Here is a 26405-nt window from a genome sequence, read left to right on the forward strand (position 1 = left end):
GTGGCAGGAACAGGTTTGTTGGTTAGCAGGTAGGTTACCATATTGCACACCATACACATGGCACAAACTTTAGTATTGGGGTCTTACAAAGCCTTTGTATATAACCATGTATACTTTATAGATTTGTTTGTGTATTATTGATTCAGACCTTCAATATTACTTCTTATATGAAAAGAATAGTGATTCTTTCTTGACACATCTGGCTAGGTTCTTTTAAACATTTAAATGGAAATGGTGCCTGGCTCTTCTAAAAACTTCTGTACAGATTAATGTTATAAGCACCAATTAAAATAATCCAAAACTAGATCTAAGAATACTGTGTGAGTCTGCTTTTACATACTTTTTTCAGTACCATTAATAACAATAAGGATACAGCTGTATGACAAAAGTCTGCAGTTAAACATTTATGATGGTGCCTCTGCACTACATTACATAACAAAACGTTGTCATAGCTTGTTTTTCATACTTGTTAGGCCTATAAGTTTACCTGTTAGATCATTCCTATTAATGATTAATTACATCTTTATGTATTATTTCACACAATCACAGTATTAGGGGAGTAGGACAGTAGAAGAGAAAGTGAGTATACCTAGGGTATTGACTCTAGCAACTATTATCACTGTGTTCTTTAGATATTTTTTTTCAATGATTATTACTGTGATTACAGAAATGTTTGGATTTTGCAGATTGAAAAAGTGAAACATACTTTGCTTCACTGGTTGGTTTTGAAGGCTTTTGCAGTCTTACAAAAGGTAGAAGCTGGTCTCTTCTGAGATAAAACCGCTAGATGGCATACCAGAAGAGAACTTTGCTAATGTTAACGCAGTTTGCACATCAGAAGTATTAAAAGGATTACAGATTTGAATGAGAGCAAACAATGTCAGATGAGAAATGAAGATGAATGGTTTTAGGTAATAAGTATTGAGCTGATGTGAGAGAACGCAAAAGAAAAAACAAACAAACCCCCCTGAAGTCTAGTACGAATGATACTAGCATGCAATACTTGCAATACTGGGGGGGGGGGGAGTTGCCAGAATATGGTGATGACTATTGGAATTCTTTCTGCTCTTTCACAACTGAGACATGAGCTGAATTCTTCTTGCTCAGTTATTTTCTCCTCTTCTAAAGCTGTATTTGTCATGTGACTTACAATAGCTTTCTGTAAGGTCACGAGTTGTGTTGCAGGGGGGAGGAAGTCTTGGCCCATTGCTGCTGAAATTTGGTATCTGATCTTTTAAAACTGAGGTTCTCTGATCAAAAGCATATTTGCATCTTAACCCTTTCACAAATGCACAAATACATCCTCAGTACAGACCCTAGCATAAGTTGTTTACTACCTTGAGGGGATTTTTTTCTCCCAGAGCTATATTTCCTCTCAGTGATTTTTCTGGTCTATTAAATGTTTCTTTCATGTGACTCAAAATAGGATCATTTTCTAAATCTTCCTATCCAAAACACCGGATTAGCATTCACAAATGATTTAGTTTAGGAATCAATTAACCTGAGTCTTAAAAAGATTCTACTGATGCCAACTCTAGGAAGCATTGATAAGGATTTTTCAGCTTTCTGAGTTTTTTTATCAATTTCTCAATGTGTTTACGGATTATTTTTATTATTTTACCATTGGTTAAAGTTGGTTTCGTTATCTTAGCATAAATTAATCATCTGTGCTACATAAGATTACTAAATGAATATTCTGTTGTAGCATCCATCAACTTTAAATAGCAGTTATTAAGAACAAATGGAGGAAAGAAAATGGATTGTAATTTTGAGATGTAACAGTGTTATGTCTTTTTTTGTACAGTATAGTATAGTTCACCTCATCCTTGTTCCTGGCTAATTTAAAAATAGATCTTTGCTAAGAAGAGAAACAGTATTTTTTACCTTGCTATTAACTCTGTAACTGTATATCTGATACTTAAATCCACACTGTAGCAACAAAATCGTACGCATATTTTTACAGGCAAGATCGGATCTATATTAGGAGTACTATGTTGCAAATAATTTATTTTAAGATGAATATGCTAGCAAGGCATAATTTGGAGACTGGCTGTAATGATTTTGCTTGATTTTTCTCCATTAACTCTGTTGGAAATACATGATGATTGGAAAGATTTTGTCATCTGCTGTAATATGGTAAGGTAAATCACTGCAAGCCTTAGAGTTAACAAACTTCAGAACTTCAAAATGCTTTGAGATCCTCTGATTGAAGTCATTATGTGAGTGAAAATCCTCCCATCTGCAAGTATGGGACCTAACAGAGACAGAGCCTGTACAACCAGAAAACCAACTTTTTGGATTGTCAGCTAGCAGCAGTACTGAGGTTTCTGTTATTCCTGACTTGCTGTGGTGCTTAATCTATTCTGAGTGGCTGTGTTCTGAACAGGATACCATGTTAATCTTTGACATAATTTCTGATTGTGTTCAGGGGGAGATGAGTAAAAGCAGCTTTTTTTATTTACAGCATGTATGATATTTCATTAGAAAAAAAAATCATCTTGCAAACAAAGTTAGTTTGAACGTTTATTCAAGTTGACTAGTAATGACAAAGTGACACAAAATGACATAGTATCTTTCTGTAGTTACTGCTGGTCCTATTCTACCCTGAGTTGAATTTAAATCCAGGTTTTAGAAAAAAGTGCATTACCATTAGTAATGGGAAATGTCTGTCCTTTTGATGGGAAGCTGGCCAATGTTCAGATGTCTGACAATGTCTGTGAAACATGGTGACAGTGATCATGACATAGAATTACTGAGAATGGATATAATTTCAGTGCCTGCTGAAATACAACAATTTTTCAAGATACTCCCAGAGCTGTGACACAGAATCATGTATTTCACCTCTGAAATCGTTGTGTGAGGTGTGTGTAGTCTCGTTTTCCTGTAGTATGCTGAAAACACTTGCAAGGGTTGTCTTGGAAACCACACATCAAACACCAAGAAATTCAGTTTCATGTGGTTTTATTTCTGGTATATGTGTCTTAATTTCCACCCAGCAGCCTCAGTCCTCACACCAGAACCACAGACCTTCCAGGCGAGAACACCACTGGGAAGCTGAGCACATCACACAGGTAAGTGCTGCCGCACAGCTCCAGGGAGCAGTGGTCTGTGAGGGGTTCTGTGAGCGAGCATTGCCAACATCCAAACACACCAATTTTTTGTTAACACCCAGGAAACATTTTTGGGTATTGGCACCATTTCTGCTAGTATCTACGGTATAAACTGTAAGGAGAAATGGTGTTTTATTACGTGAATGGCACTATAAGCTGGTAAGAATTCATCTTCAGCTTGCTATGGATCGCAACAGCGGACACGGCAACTGTCAGACTGGCGTGCCAGTGCTGCGGGACGCAGTAGCACGGTTACTGGCCTACTGAGGCCCGCTGAGGCAGCAAGCGCAAGTTGCTGCAGGTGCTACGTTCTGAGGTGCTCCGTTAACGGCAGTGGGGTAAAAGGAACCCACGGGGGTGCCTCAGCCTTTGTCCCTTCACGTCGCTTCGCTTTCCCCCGTTTTTTTTGGCCTTCCTCGGCCCGGGGCCTGTATAGCAGCACCAAGCGCAGGGCTGCGAGGGGCGCACCGCCTGCCGCCCCGCCCCCCTCCCCAGTGCGCATGCTCGGGGCGCTCCCGCCCGGTCCCGGTTGCCATAGCTACCGCGGCGCGCCGGAAGCGGCCGCCAGGGAGAGCCGCCCGCGTCGCAGGCCCGGCGGGAGGAGAGTAACGGGGGCTGGGCCGGGGTGCGGGGCGCGGCGGGGAGCCCTACCCGTGCGCTGGGCCAAGGGCTGCCTCCCCTTTGCTCTTGGGTTCTGTCGCGGACATGGGATTTGGATTCTTCCAGCCCTTGTCAGTGCAGCGGCAGCACGGAAAACCTTAAAGGTGTGCTGTCTCTGGGTGATACTGCTCTGTAAATCCTTGTTATAAATGGAGATAAATCTCTCTCTCTATATATATACATAAAGAAAGAATTATGCTGACTACCTGCTAGCAATGCTAGAGTGTATCATGTTGGCTAAACACCATTGAGAAGACATTAAGTGCTTTGTGTTTGGTGTAAGCAAAGACCCCATGCTGCTCTAAGTAGGCTGTTTGGGAGTAGATACAGGGAAAGGTTTTCAGGGTATTGTCACCCATGTGTTTGGTAGCAGAAACGTGCTAGTACACAATTTTAAGTAGATACTGCAATTGTTCTTGCAGAAAGGTTAAAAACCTGCGACTGATACTTCAGAAAATGGAAGATACGTCGGATAGGTGCTTTGACGTTGTTATAAGGGAAAAGTCGGGAACAGAGGAACTGTCTGCATCCTCACAACGAGGAGCAGCCAGGAGTGGGGCCCCAGGTGCTGTATGGTCGGAGGGGGGCTGCGAGCAGAAGTCCCCTCCGGAGCAGTCAGTTTTGGAGGAACAGGAGCAGTCAAGTTTAGCACACTGGGAACAACCTGGAGAAGGACTAGGCAATCAAGAAGTGATCGGAAATAGCAAGCAAGATGTATTTGAGGCAGGTGCCCCGTTCAGCACATCATCTGAGAGCACATCTTCGGTCACCTGTGAGAATTACTCTACTTTACCTGAAGTAAGACATTCAGAAGGGGAAGAACAAACATCCCAGAACTCAGTACTATCAGCAAATACGGCAAGTGGGGCAGTAACAGGTAAAGAAGTTATTAAAATGTTGAGCATTAGGGCTTTAAAGAGATGATTTTTTTTTTTTTCCTTACACCCTCCGCACCCTCGTTCTGGTCATGTTTGCTGGTTTCTGGCCTTGAAGTGACTTTTTAAGGTCTCATATAAAACATGCTTGAAAAGGCGAGGAATGTATTCTTTATCTCAAATTGCGGTAGCAATTTATAGACTAAATTGGCATTTTATAGTCATCTTCATATCCAGAAACATGTGCTGCAAGTATGTATACGTGTTTTGTACGCACATTTGCAAAACAGCAGTGCATAATTCAATGAGTACCTAGGCTACTGCAGTTTCGACTAGATCATGGAAGTCACCTTACTATTTTACCTGCTCCAGATTTCCCTGTAACTTACCTGTGACCTTTTCGTTATCCATGCCTTTCTCCCTGAAGTCCCCAAAACAGTCCATCATTTCCAGCACTTGTTCCTCTGCATTCTGGGTGTCCTGTGTTACTTTTTTCCCCAGTTCAGTGCCCTGTTTTCTTAGGTCTTCACAGTGGAAGGTAGCACACTGTTGAGCAGGTGAGTGCAGTGAGCGACCCTTTGGAGTATGGGCCTGCTGCCTGCTTTGCTCTTGGCTGGGCTGCATTCAGATGCTGTCAGTCTGAGAATCTGGCGATTGCAGCCTTGGAAGAGCACTGTGCCAAAGCCAGACATCTTACCTTTAAATCAAAAAGAAGTAATTTCTGGAGCTTCGAGTTAAATAAACTGGTTCAGAATATAGTCTTTAAATAAACACCACAATGTCAAGTACTGTGTGAAAGACAACAGTGATTCAGCCATCATATGCTTAGATCAGGTCTAAACTGGAGCAGGTTTAGATAAGATTTTTCAATAAAGTTTGCCGTGTAAATGGGTAACTTTGATTTAAACTTACGTATTTGCAAATAAATACATTTCCTTCCTGTAATTTTTTAAAAAATTGTAATATGAATGACTTTATGTGGTGACGGTATAACATTAGATAACTCTTCATATGAAGTATGATAATACTCTTTCAGCTTTCAAGTAGGCTGTCTTTCCAGCTCAAAAATGTATGATTATTCTGTGTTGCAGTGTTTCGATAAAATTATCTCAGGGTAAACTTGAAATAGTTATTTATTAGTTTGTTTTGAGAAATTTATTGAGAATTCCTTTTGGTTTTATTTTTAGGAAACATGATTGAGGATAATGAAACTCTTAGGAGGACTAGGGCTAACTTTGATGAAACTATCCTGTCTGAGCAGTTATATCTTGATCAGGAATGTTTTCCTGGGAAAGCAGTTCAACAGGATTACCACATGCCCGATGCCTTGACTGTCAGAGTACAAACAGGTAAATGCTGTTTTTACATGTGTATCTACATATGGAATTGTGCTCTAATCTCAATCTGTTACTAACAGAAAAAATATTTCTATCTTGGAACTTTCATTTTAACAGACACTGATTCGTTCCGAGATGTAATTGTAAAAATTGAAAGACCTACCTATCATAAACCATTTCTGGGTGGATTTAAGAACAGGATAACAGGAGTGGAATTTCACAATGCAGGATCACAGACAATACCCAAAAAACGACCTGACAAAGGAATTCAGTTATTTTGTAGGGAAACACAGGTAATGGCTTTGTAACGTCTTTTCAGAATGTTAGTTTTGCCAAATAGAACAGAATGTTGACACAATTATTTCCAATAGGAATGAGGAAGCAGATCAGAAGTGTGCAATAGAAAGTATTTAGTGGATGAATATTGTGAGTCTTGTGATTTTTGTTACAAATAGCTAATTTTGCCACTTACTTAAAGAGGAAAAAAATCTCTTGTTTATTTTGTTAAAATCTGAAATGCATTTTTTCCCCAGACGGTTTTTGAAAAAAATAGACCACAACAGACAAAAAATACAACATCAACACAGATGACTAAAGTTGGCCTGTATGTGTCAAACGTGACTGACAGACTAATAAGTCCTAGAAAGTATCTTACAGCAGAAGAATACCATAAACGTAGACTTGAAGCAGTAAGTTCTTATCTTTTGAAATTATCTGTAAAGCGAAGTATTACAAAGGTTTTCTGGATATTTAATGAGCATTCAAATTGTTTGAACAGTGACTTTAAAAGTGAACTGCAAAACGTCTGCTTAATCGTCACATTTTGTGATCTTTTAGTTATGGGGGAAGTGTGTGTTTGCTCTGTGTTTTTAGTGACATTTGAGTCCACCTTGCAACTTCTTAAATATTAAGAATTCTGAATTTATTGTTTTCTATCTTACAGTGACAGTTAAGCTTCCATATAGAGCATTAGGGATTAAAACAGTCTTGTCCTTTATGGCATTTTCACAATCTCTTTGGAAGGACCTAAGCTATATGCTGAATGTATGGCCTTCAATGGGTGGAGTATTGGGTTAGGATTTATGAGATCTGCATTTGGCTTTTGGGTTTTGTGTTTTCTGGGGTTGTTTTTGTTTGTTTGTTTTGACAGACTTGGTAGGTTTCCTTTGGCAAATGGATCCGTTTCAGATTGTGTTCAAGTTACCTTCTTTGGCATTGAGGTAGAACCTGGCTGTTCAAATGCATGTGGTGGGTCTATGGGGTTTTCTGGTGTGCTGAGTTGCTTTGTGCAGTTGATTCCAATGACAGATTCTATATATTCATTGTGCAAAGAATGCCATTTAGGCATTCCAAACTGATTTTTGAAAACTACATATTTGGTGACTGCACATCTAACATAAGTATGCCCAACATCATGTTAAGCAGGGCACTGCTTTGTAAATGCTCTAGTTACTAGTATGATTGCTTAAAATAGAAAGCCTGAATCTAAGTGGAGAAACAGTTGATTCCCCAAGCGTCTAAGCAGAACAATTGTATTGATGTGGTTGGCAAGAAGCTTTGAAATCTTCTGGGTAGAAGCTTTCTGTAGGAACTTCTTAATTAGTTAGCATCAGCTGACAGCAATAAGCATCTTGTGGAAGTGGAACCCAAATAGTTAACTGTTCCCTCAGGACTACCGTTATGTTTTACTGTGATCATTAGTGCCACTTACTGAAATTTGTAATGTATCTGTAGGTAATCTATAACTCACAGTAGAGAGACATCGGCTTGCTGTTGGTACAAATTGATGGATTTGCACAATGCAGTGTAGTTCTGTATCAAGATACTAGCTGAAGACATATTGAAGCGAAATGTTAGGTTAAGATATCTCTAGAGATGATATAACTGTATTAGTGTGGGTTTGTGCTTGATAGCCTTCAACGCTGAACAATGTTTATCAGTATTGACCTAGCCCAACTGCTTGTGGTACGAGTGCTAAATCAGCTGGCAGAAGCTCAGGCTTATGCGTTATCCTCCGTTAGCATGCTGTAAGCATTTACCTAGTCTTTAATAGCCACAGCTTTGGAAGGTGGATTTTTTTAATTGCCTTTTTAAAGTTCTGTCATAACAGCATTGGTAACTTCACTTTCATTATTTGTTTACAGGTAAAATGCAGTTGATTTTGTGTGTATGTGTTTATCTTTGTATCTAGACATTTAAAATAATTTTTGCAGATATATGTCTAAATTCCCAATCTAGACACTGTGTAAATTGATAGTAAGATGAGGCCTTCTGCCTACAAAGCTGAAAAGAATAAAACCAATACATGGCAAAAGATGTTTTTAAGGGGAGATTTGAAACAGAAAAAATGGATTTTGTAATTGCAATTTATACTTTAACATCATTACTTGAACTTAGTTCCTCCACCATACTCACTGGTTAAACTCCTGCAGTTACCTAAGTAAGTAAATAACTGGTGTTTAGACTTATAGTAGATGATTGTTTTTGTAACTTTTAAATTATCTTGAGTACAAGACAAATCTTAGAAAGTATAGTGAAGTAGATAGCAAAAAAAACCCAGTTAAGAACAAAATACTATGCTGTTTTGCTTTAAATTCATGATTCTTATTATTGTTACACATATAGGTAATAGTAATACAGACATATTTCCGTCGTTGGCATGCTATAAATATAGTACAAAATCTGAGGGAAGAGAAGAGGTTAAGACTGGCATGGGAGGCACAAGAAGAGATACGGAAAAAAAAAAAGAAAGAAGAAAGGCTGAGAAGGGAGCAGGAGCGAAGACTGAATCCTAAAACAAAAGAAGACTTTGAGCTACTATACCATGATTTAGAATGTAAGTTTTTTCTTAAAGGGATACTCTCAAATCAGCCAAATGGTACCGTTTGTTTAAAAAAAGTTAGGTTTTTGAATGTGTTTCTATAGATATTTCCTTGATTTTTTTAGTTTTATTTACAGTGGAATTTCTTTCATTTTTAAAGAATTATTTGACTGTCATATATTACTAGAAGCAGAAAAAAGGCCTTGACACCGTGTAAGCACTGTTCAGCAATAACTAAACCATTCCTGTGTTATCAGCTCCAAAGTACAGCACCATAGAAGCTACTATGCCAAAACCAGTGCACCTTTCTAGGAAATTATCAGCTTGTAGAACAGTGCTTTTTGGCAGTTCTATTATTCTCTGGTTTTGTTCATCTCTAATGTTAAGGTCAGCTAGAGGAACGGGAACTGTTTTTTTGGATCAGAGTTACTTTAACCTTTTTGCTCTACATTTAAGACACTAAAAATAATGTCAAGAAGAAATTAGTATTAAGATCCATCATTTGTCATTCGATATAGACATTTTTTATAATGGATTAAATTTTTGCCCAGAATTCTACAGTATATGACTGAGGTTATTCCTTTTGTCCTAGTCTTCTTCTGCTGATGCTTTTTCTTCTAATTTATTCCATGTTTCACAAAACTGTCTTGCCAAAATTTAAAAAAAATCTGTTAGGAGTCCTACAGGACGTCCTGAAAGACTTACTCCTGTTGGAGTGGATGATGTCTAATACAGGCAAGCACCACAAAAATTTCATGGAAAAGTAAGGTGAATACTGCAGATAATTGACATAAAACCTTACAGGAGGGTAATGTTGCAAGTGGAATGAAAACCTAGAGTATGTCCATTTGGAAAAGTAAGAGCAATAGAAAACAGTGGACTTGTACCAGCATATAATGAAACTGCAAGTGTTCTTTATAAAATGTGTCCTTTTAAGCAAGCTGCTTGCATTGTGACTTATAACAACTCACGTGTTATCTAGGCTACAGTGCTTGCTTATGGTATAACTCTTCAGCAGTTTGGACATTGTTTTCTCTAGAGCAGAACTGACCTAAATGCGTTACCTGCATTATTGCAAAGCCACCTGACTGCCCTTTAACCATCTCAGCTCTTTCTTCCATGGTAAACTGAGCATAAATTTGGTGGCATGTATTATTCATAGAGTTTAGGATCATGATTCAAAAATTCCCAAGTTACACGCTAATCTTCTAATACTGTCATACTTTGTGTGACATTGAACAAATCACTTTGTCTGAATGTATAAATGACTTAGAAATATCACTGTTTGTAACAAATGTAAAAATTATTACTGGTCTTAAACTTTAGAATTTTGGGAATGGTATCTTCGTGAGATTTGTGGTTTGTTAGGGATTGTTTCCCCCGCACCCCCTTCTTCTTCATAGGTGGTTAGCTTTTCATTTCACAAGAATCAAGCCATTTTAAAGGTGTTTTTAGGTAATCGAACGCCAAGGTACCTAAATAATAATTTTTTTCCTCTCCACTTATTACAAGTGCTACTATTTGGTATCTGACTTCCTGCAATGTGTTCTTTAGAAAACCACTTCCTAGCTAATATGCTATCAAATGTATGATCCGCTTTTTTTTAAGTGTGAAGAGTCTTATTTGCAATAGAAACAACAAAGCTGAGTTAAAGTTGTGAATGATTGCGGATATTCCCAGTATTTTCAGATTTAAAACCTATGATTATATCAGTGTCGCTTTTTCCTAACAATGTAATTGAATTCACAAATAATAAAACTTTCAGCTATGCATTTTCAAGAATTTAATATTTAGGCAACCAGAGAAAGCATGTGCCACTTCATAAATGGAACAGAACGAACTCCAGTGTTTGAAATATCTTTTTAACATTTTGTTAAAGATAATGGTCTGGTATCAATCTTTTGTTTTTGTTTACCAGTGTTGACTAGTTGCTTCTCTACATGGAGACTTGCAGTCATGCTCTTTATTTTAATAGAGCTTAGTGGTTCTAGGAAGTTTTTTTTTCTACCTGCTTCTGAAACTACTTTTACATTCTTATAGTGTCAACAGTCTACACAAGCTAAATCATTGTGACAGTAATAGAATGAGACTATTGTCCTCCAGAGATCTGTGAAGGTTATTGCTGGTGATCACAACAGGGGGATACTATTACAGGGTTAGCCAGTACAAGCAATTCCTGTTGGTACAAAAATTTACCCTTTGACAATATGGTGCAAATTAAATGTATCTATATATCCAGTGTGTCAGCATATGGAGCCATTCATTATTTATTTGAAAAGTATGAGCTACTGTGTTTTATAAAAACAAATAAAAATTTGATGATGAGTCAAATGTCTGCCTGTAGAACAGATAATCCAAGAGGAATTTTTAACTTGGTTGCCTGTATATGGTGAATCAGGAGGTGAGTATTGACGATAACTGACAGCTGCTTCATTTTACTTACTGTATTTATTAGCTCTACCTTGGAAGTTGCTGCCCCCTTCAGGCACATAAAGCTTCATGTAAATAAATTCTATACAGGGCTCTTGTTTGCTGAAATGGCTTTATTTAGAAATGTATCTGTGGGAACTCAGAACTTGTCAGCTGTCATATTAATACCAAATCTTGGAGAGCCTTAAGGAAATTAATTGAAATATATTAAAATGGAAAACATAAGGTATCGTAGATAAGGAAGCCACAGGCAGAAAATAATCCTTCCTCCTGCCTCTAATCTTGCCTGATACAGGATGTTATAGGCTTTTCCAGTAAGTGTGCATTACATATTGGATTGTTTTCTTTAACACTGGGTTTAGCTTTTGTATAACTTCTGGAACAATAACAACATTTTGAGATGTTATTCAGGAATTTTGAAATTGTGGGTCTTATAAAACTCCTTGCAAAACTCCTAAGGTATTTGAAATGGAATACACTCTTCAGAGAAGCCAAGAATTGTTACAGTGTATGCAAAGGAAAACATTATTCAGTAAACACAATTTGATTTTACTAACAGGTTTCTGTAAAGGCATGTAGTCTGTGTGTCAGCAGTTACAGTCAAGAAATTGGTACTACAAACTAAACTATGATAGACACATGTGGATACATCTGCATGTTTCTGTCATTAGGTAGTCGAATTTATAAGTGCAACAAGTACTGTGGTTTGACTGTAAGAGTCAGATTCTTATACAGCGTGTACTGATTCACATGCTGCAGCCATTACCACCCTGTGGTTCACGTGCTGCTTCCTTCCACTTGAAGGGTTCTGTTGAGGAGGAGGAAAGGGGAGAGTAGAACAATGACTGTCTAATTATTAATGTGCATCCATCTACCTTAGATAGCAAAAGGTGATAACCACTGAAATACTCAGTGTAAAACCCAGAGTGCTAAATGTGACTCAGTCAAGTTTTATCGCAGTTTTGGAGGGTTTCAAGTTTCTTTAGATTTTACTCACTTATGCAGGGAGAAGCAGTAATCTCAGTACTGAGTACCAGTGGTACCACAGTAAGATGCTGTTCTTAATCTGTTGAGAAAATCTCCATGGTGTCTTTTCTTGTGACTTTGATGAGCAATTACTTAAAAAGTTCGTATTGCTCATACCTTTTGGAGCTGTTTGAGTCTCAAATGGTTAGTTCAGATGCAAAATCATGAAGAAATATCATCACACATTTCCACAGGAGCAAAATTTTTTTTCTCGCATAGAGATCCTTTTTATCCTAACCCATCTTTGAGTTTGGAGTGCAAATTGGCAGGTTGGAATTGATGTACACACACATACTCTCACAGAACATCTGTGTAATTTACGTTAAATTCTGGGCTATCTTGTGTGTATTGAAAATATGTGTAACAATAAATTCCCTAACACAGAAACTGGCTTTTAATGAATATTGAAAATTAATTAGATTATTTTTTAAATATGAAAGCAGAAGTTTCACTGGAAAATATCTTGTAAAAATTACCCCAAATATTTGTGTCTGTAGTATGGAGGCAGGAGGAGACCGAACGGATTAACAGAACTCTTACTGGAGCTGAAAGAAAAGCAGCTCTTTGTGGACTTCTGGAACAAGAGGCACAGATGATTGCTTCCGTTGGGAGACACAAACTAAATGCAGATAAGGAGAATCAACAAAAAGCAATACTACAGTTCCTGGATAAGGTCAGTGATATAATTTTAGGCTGAACATATAGAATAACAAAGTACAGGAACAGAAAAGACATTTGCCAACTACCTGCCAAAAGTAACCTTTGTAGTTTTAACAGTTAATCATGTGAATGCTAATGTTACAAATATCCAAATTATCTAGTTGTTCATGTTAAAACACCTCGGTAAATTTCTTTTTCCAAGCTAAAAATATCTTAGCTCTGTGACCGATTTAAGGACTAACAGTGCATCATTAAGACTGTTAACTACCTGTGTCTATGGTGAAACTCACGTGTGTATATATAATATAAAATAATAGCACTGAGTGAATAAATTTTGTATTATGTAATGATTCTTTGTAAAGAAGATTCTGATGGCACTGTGAACAGCATTAAAGGCTCAGATTCTAACAATTCAGAATGGTTAATTTGAGGTTATAAAGCATCATGATATTGCATACCATTCTATATTTTATATTGTGTGCATTACAGTGGTGTAGGCAGTCATGCGTGAAATGATGCTCTTTTCGCATCTGTTTTTGAAACTTTAAAAATCTGCCTATTAGCTTCTCTTTCAAAAATAGTTTCATTAATCAAAACTAATGACTAAGTGATCTTCCCTCTGGTATGGTCTGTTCATTGTTTTTCTATAGTGAAAAGTTTACTGTTGTATTTAAACTTAAATGCAAACATTTAAGCATGTATTTGTAAAATTAAACTTTAACCCTGCAGAATGGATTAATTGTTTCATTTTTTTCCACCTTCCTTAGTTCCTCAGAAATGTTATCCTTCAGGAACTAGATTTGTCACTTATTTCCCCATCGAGCACAGGCCTCTCGTCATCATGTGTCTGTCTTTAAAGAAAGCATTTATTTTGCTTTCACGTTCAGGATAGAAACCCAGAAGAGATTTGACTAAATCTTGTATTGAACTCAATTGTTGATTCACTAGTTTCAGTTGCATTAGACTTTTCACTTGAGATTTTATTCTTGTATAGTCTTGGGGATGAAATTTAATGCAAGTGTTCTTCGGGCTTTCGTCTATAAAACAAAGATGAGAATTCATTCATATACAAAGGTCATTTAGAATGACATTAGATTAAATGTCACCTTAATGTAAAATTTTTAAAAAAGCCTTTTTAGGTAGACATCAGTCCATCCATTCAGAAAAAAAAAAAAAAAAAAAAAAAGTAGTTTATTTTCTGGCTGGTTTTTGTAGTATGTGACAAAATTATGAAAATAAATACTGCAACAGAAATAAGGCTTTTTTTCCTATCTAATTGTTTGGGGTTTTTTTATTTTATTTTGACTATTTCATGCTCAAAAGTAAAAATGGCAGTTCTGTCCAAAAGAAACTTTTTTTCATTCTTTTTTATTATTGAGGTACAGGAACTGGACCATAAAAAGTGATTTCATAAAATCTATCACCTTTCTGGATTATGAACAAATTACTTATCTGAAATGTTGGTGGAATTGTTACCAAGTTTATTGCTGTGATATGATTGTGGTCTCTGTTGCTGCTTTCAAGAGTGCAAAAAAGGCCAAAACTAAATATAAATAGGAATGGTATCAAAACCTTGAATCATTTCTATGTTAAACATTTGCTTCTACTATTTACAATCTTTTCTGTTATCTTCTCAGAAAAAGAAGCCTGGAGCAGTCAAAGCAAATATATTTCTCTTTTAACTGAGTCTCTCTTTTCCCTTTAAGGACTGCTTTCCAATGTGCTACCCTATATAGATTATTTCCTGTATATATTGTCACAAGTTGTACAGTTTTCTTACATCTAGGAATCAGAAGCAAAATGTTCTTCAGTACCAGAATTCTTAGTGACAATTGATGTTTGGAGATTCAGGAGACACAAGAGACGAGATATTTTCTCTTTTCAAACAGTGGATGTGTTTCTGAAGCATTTACTACTAATTTATTTATTCAGATTTTAAATCTTTAAATTATTTTTTCATTAAAGAGACTGGTTTCTTTTTAATATGGAAATCTAGTGAGTTTCTGAACTACAGCAACTTTTTATTTTCATGGGTTTTTATCATGTCAGCTATAGGGTTTTGAGTGTTCTAAAATTTTGCCGTAGATAACAGCCTAACTCAGAGGTAAAGAAAGTAACAATTTCTGCATTTCTTAAAAAATAAAAGAAATAAAAATACTTTTGGAAATCTCAAAATTAAATTGATGGGTGTTATGACTGTAACAGTGCAATTTAAACACTGTGTTAGTATGAGATTTATTGTTGGAATGCTAGATTATACATTATTCAGTTACTTCTTAAACTTTGAGCTGATGGTGTTAATCTGGAAATTTGCCAGTTAATATTCAGGTAACACCTTTCATATCTGATGACTGCAAGCATTTCACTTTGCTGTAATAGCCAATGAGATATGAAACTTGTTTCTCCATGGAAACCTTTGTTCCTTTCTTTGCTACTTTAAGCATGTACTTTGTCATGCATGTGCACTTTTACAATGGTTGCTACTGGTTGTGTGTGCACTACATTCTAGGGGATTCTTTTTTATGCTGAGCTAATTCTTCTTCAGCATTTGTATTTTGAAGAGGAAGTACCTGATTAAGCTTTTATACAGCAATCATATATTTTTAAAGTAACTTATGTAATTTTTAACTATCGCTCAGTTCATACCTTTTATGCTTTGTGCTATTTCTGCATACATCTTATTGATTTTTTTTTTTTTTTTACTTACCTTTTTCTCTCTGTATCTGTGGTGATATGTTTCTCTCCTCAGGCGCTTTTTTCTGTTTTCATGCATTGGCAAGCAGAGTGCAGTTAAAGTAGTCTTGTTCTCTGAAGTAATAGAGATAACAGGTTTATTCAAAATTCTGCAGCACTGCCAGCAGTCTAAAAGACAAGAAAAAGCTGGCAAAAAATCTGAAAGTTTTAGTTTTCTTACAGCAATCTTGAATACATGAAAACAGTCCTGAAATCAGAGAGCTTGTAACTCTTTCTGAAATATTGGAAATCTTCATATTGATGAGACCTCTGTACTGTATTTCTTTTTTTCCCCAGTAAAAAGCTGCGTTATTTTTTTTCTCTTAAATTATCATATTTTATATAATAACCAGTTATGATGAGATAGTAAGAAGTTACAGAAGTTTTGATAATTTAGACATTATCATGATATAGTTGGTCTGTGTTAAGGGTCATTTGCAGCTAATATATGCTAGCTCATATATGGGTTGTTGCAATTTTATCAGAAGAACCTAGTTTTAATAACCATTTCCAAGGTTAAACTCTGCCCATTAACTCTCCCTAGCATAAGCAAATGACCTTTCTGTCTTCTTATATTTGGCTGAAGAGGATCAAATGTAGGTACTGAATTAAATACTTTGTGGAAACCAGTGATTTTTGCCAGTCTGCCATACAAAGGAATTACAGCATGATAGTTTCTAAGTTGGTGGGGGGGTTTTGTGTGGGTTTTTTTTTTACTTTTTTTTTCTTTTCTTTTTCTTTTTTTTGTTTTTTTCCCCCCCAGGGTAAGGAGAATGGGGGTGTTAGTTTGCTTGGGTTGTTTTGTTTTGTTTTGTTGGGTTGGGTTTTTTTAGAATTTCTAGTACTGTACAAAGAGTAAAACGAAGTCATGAAGCTACAGTAGAATGCTCTCTTTTTAGGACAGAGAAAATTGCCTCTTTCTAGTTTTGCAGAAGTTCAAAGATTTCACTAAGGAATTAAGAGTTTTATTTTTTACTGATGTCTGGTTTTGCTGTTGCATTTCTTAACCAGTTTTAGCTCTAAATTGTGACTTCTGATTAACAATATCTCCTTTAATTAGAGTTCTACCCCCACTGATAATATAAGTAAATGTCAGTTATTCAGTGTTAAATCCTTTTTTCAATTATTTTGTCTTTCTTTTGCTTACCTAACTTTAGAATTTATTTATTTTAAAATTGAGGAAATCTCTATTTTGATTGTGGCGGTGACTAATCATATCTGTTCTATCTAATACTCTTGGTATTTTTATGACTTATCACCATGGCAAACCTGTATATTTGGTCAAAATAATGATTATGTCAATGCTGGGGTTATATCCAGAAAACTACTACATGTGTGAATGCTACATGAAACGTTGCAGAAGTTAACTCGCACTGAGACTGCAAAGTGAAGCTCACAAGTGTTTATGAACACTCAGGTTCCAAATACAGTGAAAGAGAATAATTAATTCTCAGAATGATGTTCCAAACAGCTGTCCAAATTAAGGAAAGGGAGTGGAATTAGGTAATGATGGGGTTTTGAATACCACATTTCTATTGGATTTGGATACCTCCCTCCCTATGTGACAGTGTAGTCTGCAACCAAACCCCATCCTCACGAAAGAGGAGAACGGCTGGACTTTTCAAACCAAATGGGACAGCCGACAGCGTGTAACTTCTCACTGTTTATAGAAGTTAAAGATGCTCAGAGAGACAATTGAAGTAGTAGGCATATGGTATGTGGTTAAGTTAGCAAAGCAGCAGCTAGGTAAAGTACCCAATAAGCTGGAAACTCATACTTTGCCTTAGTCAGCTTTAACAAAGCCTATGCCTCCTGTCCATCTGTATAGCTAGCATAAATAGAGCGATTCCCTGGAGACATTTTGTACTGCAGTAGAATCTGAGGGCTTAAATTTGCAATCTTTACAGTCAACAGTCCCATTGATTTTTACTGATAGTTTCGAGGGATTTATGACTGTAAGATGAAATACAGAGCAAATGTGTTCTAACACTACTGTCAGTAAATTTGCTTTAAAGGAGTAGAGGATGTCGCTGTAGGAGAATATTATTTACTTTCAATATACTGTAAGTCAAGATTTTCATGACCTGCAACTTTAAACAAAACGTGCAATTGAATACTTGCTGTGGCGGAAGAGGTACTGCCTAAATACTGACAATACAATCAGCCCTTTTTATTAGTCAAGCGTAATGTTAAGTCCCTATTTGCTCTGGTGAAACTTGGATGTAACATAATGCTCTTGTTCAGCTGGTGATCAGGTTATAATAGCTGAGTTATACAATTTTTTTTTCTGAAGTGTGCACAACCTAAGAGATGGAAAGCATATGATGGAAAAACCACTGAAATGGATACACAGGACACACTCCGTGCCAGAGAACTATTGGAAATCTACTGCAGCATTAGGATGAATGACATCCCAAAAGATGAGAGAGTAGATGTGCTGTTAACACTCAGACGTACAGTGAAGGTACGTTTTATTTTTGTATTTATGTTTAGCTTGAAGCTGTACTTCCCAAAGATACAGTCACTTAATTATGTTGACACATAAGCAATGATTCTCTTGGCAGACAGGTGCCAGGATGATCAGCTGGCAGCAAGAGAAAACCTAGTGTACCACCTGGTATGAGAGTGTAATTTACATTCTCAATATACTCTTAAATTCTTATTTCACTTTGTGATGTGCATATTTTTCAAGTTGTGTTAGGATTTTAACCCCACGGTTTCAGAGATATATATATATATTTGTATATTAGTACATAATACACGTTTAATACAAAGTTTAGCTTAATGTTTATAACAACTTGATGAAAACCATGGCAGAGATGTAAGTGACTATTACTAGTTTTTCCTCAGTTCTTTGACATGTCTGTTTAGAACCTTATCTCTCTGTCTGTTTGGGTTACGAGTTTTATGAGTGGCAAATACTGTGGGGTTTTTTTTATCTTTGCCTCTCGCTCCCCACCCCCTCTGCTGCTGCCAGTGTTCCCAGTGAATTAGGAGCTGGTTATATTTCCTTTAGTCTTTCATATTGGTTTTATTTATTTACTGACATACAAAAAGAATAATGTGAGTTTCAAGGTGCTTTCAAGATGATGTTGTTGTTGTCAAACCAGAACAGAATGCTGCTTCCTGGTCTTATGAAAATGAACATCTTGCTGTTGGGTCGTACCAGAATGTGATCTAAAGCCAGTATAGCATCGGGAGCACTGCTGGTTTATGATCTCCTGCCTGTCTTAATACAAGTTAATATTGGTGTAGTGAACAAAACCTAGGATTTCTGTAAATTAACACTCTATTTTAGGTGAGAAAACATTGAACTCGTTCACTTCTTATCTGTCTCTGGAGAATCTCGTGCTAAGCTTTTGAAATATCGAAATGACTAATTTCCAAGCAATCTCAAGTCCCCCATGCCTTTTGTGTGGTGAGATTTTTTGTTTGTTGTGTTTTGTTTTGTTGGGGTTTTTTAACCCTTTACTGTGTAAATACATTAAACCTCCTATCACATACCCAAAGGAAGCTTCTTAGGGAGATATTTCTTGGGCCTTTTGGAGACTGAAAATTTTGCTTAAGCCTGCGCTTAGCATTTTTTAATGCCTCCAGGATTACATTTCCTCACAGCTTTGGTATATATAAAGGCCCCTCAAAGCAGAATCTGTAAGCATTCTCGGTTTTGTAGTTCTTTACATTAGTTTTCTTAGAGATTGTTTTCCTAAGACACTAAGGGATTCTTCTATGAACATGAGCTCATGTGAACATACAGAGGTATGAATGATGATTGGCATAGTATCCACAGTTCACTTTCATATCTGCATTAGAATTATTTTGTTTGTTTGCTTCCTTATTGTTGAGTTTGTTTGCCTTTGTGTTTTCTTTCAGGAACATGAATGTAAATTAACACAGGAAATAGTGGAATTAATTGACAGGGAAGTTGATCTTATGCTGCGAGAGGTGAAAGAATGCAACTTAGAAGGACTGAGGAAAAGAATTTGTACATTATTTCTTCAGTATATTAAAACTCCAAAGTTTAACCCTGAAGTTGCTAGGGTACTTAAGGTATTATTCCTATTTTGCAGGCTGATGTAGTGGCCATCAAACTAAGGATGGTGGAGAAAAGGAATGGAAAACAATGAAAGCTTTTTTATTTTACGTTTTGCTGTGGAATTGCTGGAGGATTTCCATATGAAAAATTAAATGCAGAAGAATTAGTTTCTGTTTTCTCAGTGTTGTCATCTTTCCAGAATGGCTAACCATCTGCATGCGTAAAAGCACCTGCAAGAGCACTGGAGCATGGTGTCTTGGATCTTCATATAGCTTAAAAATTAATTTTCTGATTTATAGAACTGTTTTTAACAAGTACAGTAAGAAAATACAATGACTTTTGGTCTTTTGTTTTTAGAAAAACAATGCTAATTGGGTATTTAAAAATAAATATTACTAGCTTTTACATATTGGAATATTTGCATGAATATATGTAAAAGGTATTCTCACAGACTTTGGGTGACACACAAGTAATACAAAGATACTTTGTGGTAGATTAACTTTTTTTAAAAAAAATCTTTTAGGTTCCACCTGATCCCTTAAAGCTTTATAAAAATGTTACATTCTGTCGTCGTTGTGAAAATTACTTGCCAACTACTGAGTTTCCTGTTCCTGCTAATTCCCACACCACTGGCAGATGTCGCTTATGTTGCAAGCTTGATAATGAGACTCGGCGACGAGAAGCGGTTTTGAAGTACAAAGTTATACTAGAAAATCTCAGGAAGTCTGAAGCTGATTATCAGGATGATGCTAAAATTGTTTTCTTAGTTCAGGTACTGTCTGAAAGAGCATTTCTAATAATGGAAAACAATGCCTTTGACTATAGTTTTTCCTTGAATTTGTCTATGTTGATGACAGGTTGAGAAATAGGCTAAAAGCTACAAATACTTCTTCCTGTGATATGGGACATTCAATACCATAAAGAAGCAGCACTGAAGCCTTGAAGTATAGCTGTACTCAGAAGTGGTTACAAGCTGTACATTAAAAGAAGGTAGAAGTCTAGCTGACAGATCAAAGAATCAGATGATACAAATTTTCCTTCTGGTTCTGCTATGGCAGTCCTGTTGCTTAAAGATACTAGAATCATCTGTAAAGAAACAATAATGGTTTTGTAACTATAATATGGTTCAACACATAAAGCATTTTGAGTCCCATTATTTGGACTGTTTTAGCAGTACAACTAAACTGTTTTGTGTTCTCAGAAGGGAAAAAAATTAAAGCAACTGAGGTTTTGACATTCCTGTTCTATGTCAGTAGAATATCTGTATAGTTGGAAGTTTGATGTTTTGTATTTCTTAGGAGAGGGATTCATTACATATTTTAATTTTCTAAATTTTTTACCATTATCAATGATCAGCTGTAATCTTCCACAATATTACTAAGTAGCTAATGTTTCTTAATATTCATCACTGGAAAACTTAGTTAAAACAACTTCTTGCCTCTGTGTTCAGCAAATTCTCTCTTTTGGTTGTTATTGCTTATTTTGTCAACAAAAGAATTTGACATCCAGTATCCACTGGGAAAGTTTTAAATATGAGGTAATTGCAAAGTGTTATTCATTGAAAATATTGAACAGCAGAAATTTATTTGAACTTTCTGAGATTTAGTAACAAAAATCTCTAAAGCATCAACACTCATAGAATAGTTTTTAAACCATTTTTAGCCACTCTGTGTTTTAGCACTTTGCCAATGGGACCTGCTAAAAGGAAGACTGGAATTTGTTAATTACCATGCTTGCGTTAAGACATACTATCAAAGAACCTAGATTTTGTAGATGATGTTCATCCATACTGGTTTTCACTTAAGCTGAAAAGTTTTTTGTCTGTGTCTAACTTTGTTTATCTTAATATGGACCTCAGTCCCATTACATAATTTGTGATAGCTGGTGGCCTTTGGTGCACTGAAACATGACTGCTTCTTAGCTGATTACATCAAAAGCCCTCATCTGCAGTTCTGTTTGTGGTTGTACCACTGCAACATCTCTAGACACTGTGTCATTTTCATCCAAATTAACTTCTTTTCTTTAGAGTTGTAAATATCTAAACAACAGAGATTTATATTTTAAATGACTAACTTCCTTGGCTTTTTTCCTAACACTTCCTTAACTTACTAATTTTTTTCTGAGCAACTTGCTTTTTTCCCCTTCCCCTCGCAACAACTGTCTGTCCCTTTCTGTGCTTTATATCCAGAATACAGCTCTGAGGCATCTAGAAATAACCTGGGCACAACTAAGTCTTTTGCAGCAGCTGTGACAGCTTCATTGATTGCCCAGTGCAGTTCCATTACTGGCTCTGTTTGTACTGTCTGTGGATAGATGCAAGACTTTTGTGATAAGATTAAAAGGTTGTTCTTTAGATCTCTTGCATACCGATTCTAACTGTGTTTGGGTTGACCACCTATGTGAGTGCTGCTAAGGTTTAAAAGGCAAAAAGCAGTTGCTGAGAGTTATGGTAGCTCCAGTAAGTTCCTCTTATTGCAGCTAAAAACCTTTTTCATCTAAAAATGAACTAGTTCAGCAAATATGTTGAGTCCTGAGGCTGCCTTTCATTCTTTCAGGGGGGTTTAACTGTGCCATGCTCCTTAGAATCGATGGTACATGCTATGGCTTTGATTTTTCTTGATGAACAACATCCTAATGCAATGCTGTTTTCATTTTAAGTTACAAATGCACTTAACTCCTCTGTTGGTTTGCCGCCTGCCCTTGTTTCTCAGTCTCACCTGCTGAGCATCTAATGATACTTGCTCCTAGCCTGCCAGATGACAATACTTGAAGGCTGTTTCTGTTCCTTGTGAACACAGAGCAAATGGGGGGGTGGGAGGGAGCATAATTTAAAATTAATTAACTGTACAATTTCACAGCAAAGTGCATGCCTACCTTTGGAAAGTCTGGGAGAAGTTTCTTAAATCACAGTCTTCCCCATGACCTGAGAAGTATAACCTGGAACAAGCTTTTGCCTACTTTTCAGGCAAAAAAATTATAATTGTTATCCAGGAAAAAGGAAGAGTCAGCTTATGGATCTCTTTTACATAAACTCTTATATGCCTTAGTATGGATTTTTGCAAGTTTTGGTAACTTCTGAGATGTGTAGCTTAGCACAAAAATAGTAGTACTTGCTAAGATGTCTGCTTGCAAATTTCTGGCTTATTAGAAGATACAGTAGTTATTTGAAATTTCTAAAATTTGAAAGTCCACATGTCAACAGCACAGTGAGGCAAAGAAAGCAAAGCAGGCAGTGATTTGGGGTCTCTCACAGGCAGGAGTTTTTCTTGTCCTAATTTCCCACGTTTTCCAGACCAGATTATTCTGATTATATGTAAACTGTAAGCAGTTTAGTAGTGTAAACAACTCATTTATTGAATAACATTAATTCTGAATCCAAGAATGAAATGGGAAAGTCATCTCAGTAATGATAGAGATGGATTTTTGTTATTAACAAAAAATGTCTGAACAGGCTTAGGCGTACTATATGAGGAAAAGCATTAAATTTAAGAAGCTTTGTTAGAGCAGTTAAGCAATCAGGCTGTCAATGGAAGATGCAAATTGCCATTGGCAGAGACAATCAAAGTAAGGATGTAATATTTTAGAGATGATACAAGAAAAATGCGGTTAATTGCCACACCACACAAAAAGAGAATGTGTATGTCTAGACGTTCTTTAACCAAGTGATGCGTTGACATGCATAGAAAAAATATTTACTCAAAGCTTTATTTGGATTCTTATATGGCTACAGTGCTTTTGTTGTAGAATTAAACATGTTTCTTCCTTCTTAACCCCATTTTCCATCTCAGCATCAAGATCTGAAGTACATGATTGAGAACATATGGGGTTATCAGTCAGCTCTCAGTGCCCGCAGTGACCTCTGTGACTTGGTTATGATCAGATGGGATAAGCAGCATGAGTGGTCTCCATGGAACACGATTCTTCTCACTAAAGATGAGGCAGATGCACATCTTAAGCTGTGTAACCTTCAGAAGGTAAAATTTGGTGGGCATAATTTATTACAATGTTTATGTTATGTTTTAATAGAATCCTGTGACTAATGATGCTTGGTGAAATTTGGTCCTTACATTCATCCATGTTGAATTGGCCTATTGTGACTATTTAAATGATTGCATCTTTACTACTAAATAAAACGGGCACTAGTCCAGAGGGCAGCTGGCATCCATGTACCTGAACTCTGTCCTGCCCTGATTCTCCCTCCTGAAATGCAAGAAGCTAAGTGGCCTCATCTATGCTGCCTGCTGAGGACAGTGCCATGCCTGTCCTCTTTCCTCTGCTGAGATCAGACAAGAGCTGACCTGGATGGAAAACCTACTGAAGACTAGCGATGAATACCATGACAATTGTACTTTTGCACATTCTGACCTCATTTGTTTCCGACCCTATACATTTCTCAGGAAACAACAGAATGGCTTTACCTAGAACTTCACCATTTGTCATCATCAAATTCATCTCAGTTTACTTTCTTACACAGATGTCATCTAAGTACCCCTGACAATGTAATCTTATAGTTTGTAATTAAGCAATAACAACATAATTGCTGTTCTGAGTTACAAAACTTAAGAATTTGTCGAGGTCGTCATTGAAACTGTGTATTCTTACACCACTCTCCCCAAATCCTGTATCTAAACATGGCAGTCTGATAAATATTTCACTTCACTAGACATCATATAGTAAAATAGTTTTCTAAGGCATGGAAGAATCCTGTGAGCTTTGTTTGTCCTGCAGTTAGTAATGGATTATTAAGCTTTTCACCTCTAGGTTATTGATTTATGCAAGTAGTGATCTGAGGTCGTTGTATAGTGTCCTTTTGTTCAGTGTATTAATTAAATTTCTAACACAGTATGTGTGCATCACAAATGCAACTTCAGCTGTTGCACATTGCCCTTGTTTTTGGAAGTCTTAAGAGTAGGTGATAACTAAATTGACAGAGCAAATGAGTAGCTGTCTTGGTGAAAGGTTTGCTTTGGGAACGAAGTATATCAGTCACGAAATTCTAAAAGTAAAGAGAATTCTGCCATCCGTTAGATTTTTTTGTGTGTGCGCGCCCAACTTGTGTCTTCAAGCAGACACATGTTTATATGAGCATTAGCTTTAAAAGGTAAAATCAGTTTCAAGCTGGAAATTCCTTTATTGACTTCTCTGTCTCACTTTCAGTCAACAAGATTGTTCAAGTAGCCTGAATCTAGCAATGCTTCTCTGCATCCAAAAATGCTGCTAGCATTATGGCAGGCAAAGATTCTGATTATGCACTTCTCTGGTTTGACTTCGTAAGTCTAGATGTCATAGTTGAAGAGATGCCATTAACTTGATTAAGTCCAGAGCTTCAGTGGAGGTCGGAGTTAGGCCATATTAGCACCAAGTAAGGTATGCAAGCCTACCTAAAGATCATAGAATATGTTCATTTAGCTCTTGCTACAAAAATAAAAGTGGATCAGCTATAGCGAGGAGTCACCTTTCTTCACTGGTAATGGCCAAAGCTTTGTTTTGAAAAACAAAGAGTGTGAAATAAGGAAAATGAGGCAAAGTTAGAATATCGTAAGTTGGATTATTGTTTCTCATTCACTGAAACAACAACAAAAAAAAGCCCATCAAGCGCTTTCTTTAAGCAGTTATTCATAATGATGACTATAGCAATAGCAAAGGGTTTTTTCAGCTAAATATTCTGGTTACTTATTATCTGAACTGTTACAAATCACTAGAAATTTAGGAAAATGTCACCACTGAATGCAAAACCTGACTGAAATGCTGCAAAATGCTTGCTGCCGTGATTATTTGTAAATAGTCACCGATTCTTATGAAGAAAATTTCCTGTAGTCATCACCTTGCAAATGTTGACATTTAAGCATTGGCTTTTTTGATTTTCAAAGGTAAGTGCAAATGTTATTACCTGGAAAGAAATAAGTTTTATCTTGAATGTATAAAAAAATGCCAGAAGTTTTTCTGTTTTTAAAAAGTGACTAATATTTCACCATAAATGTTTAGGAATTTTCACTATTGAGCCATAAGGTAGCAGTATAGAACTACAAAGTATTTCATTATGTATCATATGCAAATAAATTATCTGGCTTAGTTTTTTTAAATGGTCACTATTTATACTGTGTAAAATATGAAGCAACATGTAAATTGCTAGATATTTTAATTGTCTTTAATGGGATTTGGATTTTTTTTTTCTTTTCAGGCTTATGAAGCAGCATTTATTCACAGAATAAAACATAAGCATATCCAGGCAAAAAACTACTTTGCTCAGATTCCAGCGATGGCATCATTTTTGTATAGAAGTGACAAACTGGCTAATGCAAATGATTTTTTTATGACTACATCTATTCCTACTGGTACAAAACCATAATTCTTAGGTGAGGTTAACTGAAGTTAGAGAAGTTAATTGAATTATTGATTAATACAATACAATTTCCTGGTCTTAAAGAAATGTACTTTTACATCAATACCTTAATTGTATTACAGAGATCAAAATAAACTTCTGAGGATAAAAAAATTTGATCTTGACCAGTCAATGTAAATGCATTTCATGCTTTGTAACCTCATTATTTAAAAAGTAGATTGTTAATGAACTTTGTAAATTCTATATTTTTTAAAGCAATGACTAATTTTTTGTGTATGCCTGTGTTGCATGTAAGATTCTATCTGTAGTGTAATATTTCTGTTGGGGGAATTTAGCTAATTCTTTGTGACCTTTTAACCAGAAAAATAATACTA

At 36.2% G+C, this 26405-nt stretch overlaps 1 protein-coding gene across 2 annotated transcripts; it reads left to right on the forward strand.

The window, feature by feature from the left end:
• Positions 1–408: 408 nt before the first annotated feature.
• Positions 409–26265, forward strand: IQUB (IQ motif and ubiquitin domain containing). Of its 2 annotated transcripts, XM_037388913.1 has the most exons (12): positions 409–3071; positions 4193–4647; positions 5833–5994; positions 6100–6275; positions 6516–6671; positions 8608–8818; positions 12757–12932; positions 17946–18116; positions 19526–19702; positions 20212–20460; positions 23477–23662; positions 25870–26265. In XM_037388913.1, the coding sequence occupies exons 2-12, from the start codon at positions 4227–4229 to the stop codon at positions 26035–26037; spliced, it is 2253 nt and encodes a 750-aa protein (XP_037244810.1). In that variant the 5' UTR covers positions 409–3071; positions 4193–4226; the 3' UTR covers positions 26038–26265. The 2 variants fall into 2 exon arrangements, with proteins under 2 accessions (XP_037244810.1, XP_037244809.1); XM_037388912.1 differs by lacking the exon at positions 409–3071 and having other exon boundaries at positions 3664–4647.
• The last annotated feature ends 140 nt before the right edge of the window (positions 26266–26405 follow it).

This window comes from Falco rusticolus, chromosome 5 (assembly GCF_015220075.1).
Source record: "Falco rusticolus isolate bFalRus1 chromosome 5, bFalRus1.pri, whole genome shotgun sequence".
NCBI classification, from domain to species: Eukaryota; Metazoa; Chordata; class Aves; order Falconiformes; family Falconidae; genus Falco; species Falco rusticolus.

What these genes read in the sequence shown, in the direction of transcription:
- IQUB (XM_037388913.1), top strand. Translation starts at nt 4,227, where the DNA reads ATGGAAGATACGTCGGATAGGTGCTTTGACGTTGTTATAAGGGAAAAG. An exon ending in GACTGTCAGAGTACAAACAG is followed by an intron (nt 5,995 to 6,099) that starts GTAAATGCTGTT and finishes TCATTTTAACAG; the next exon opens with ACACTGATTCGTTCCGAGAT. An exon ending in ATAAACGTAGACTTGAAGCA is followed by an intron (nt 6,672 to 8,607) that starts GTAAGTTCTTAT and finishes TTACACATATAG; the next exon opens with GTAATAGTAATACAGACATA.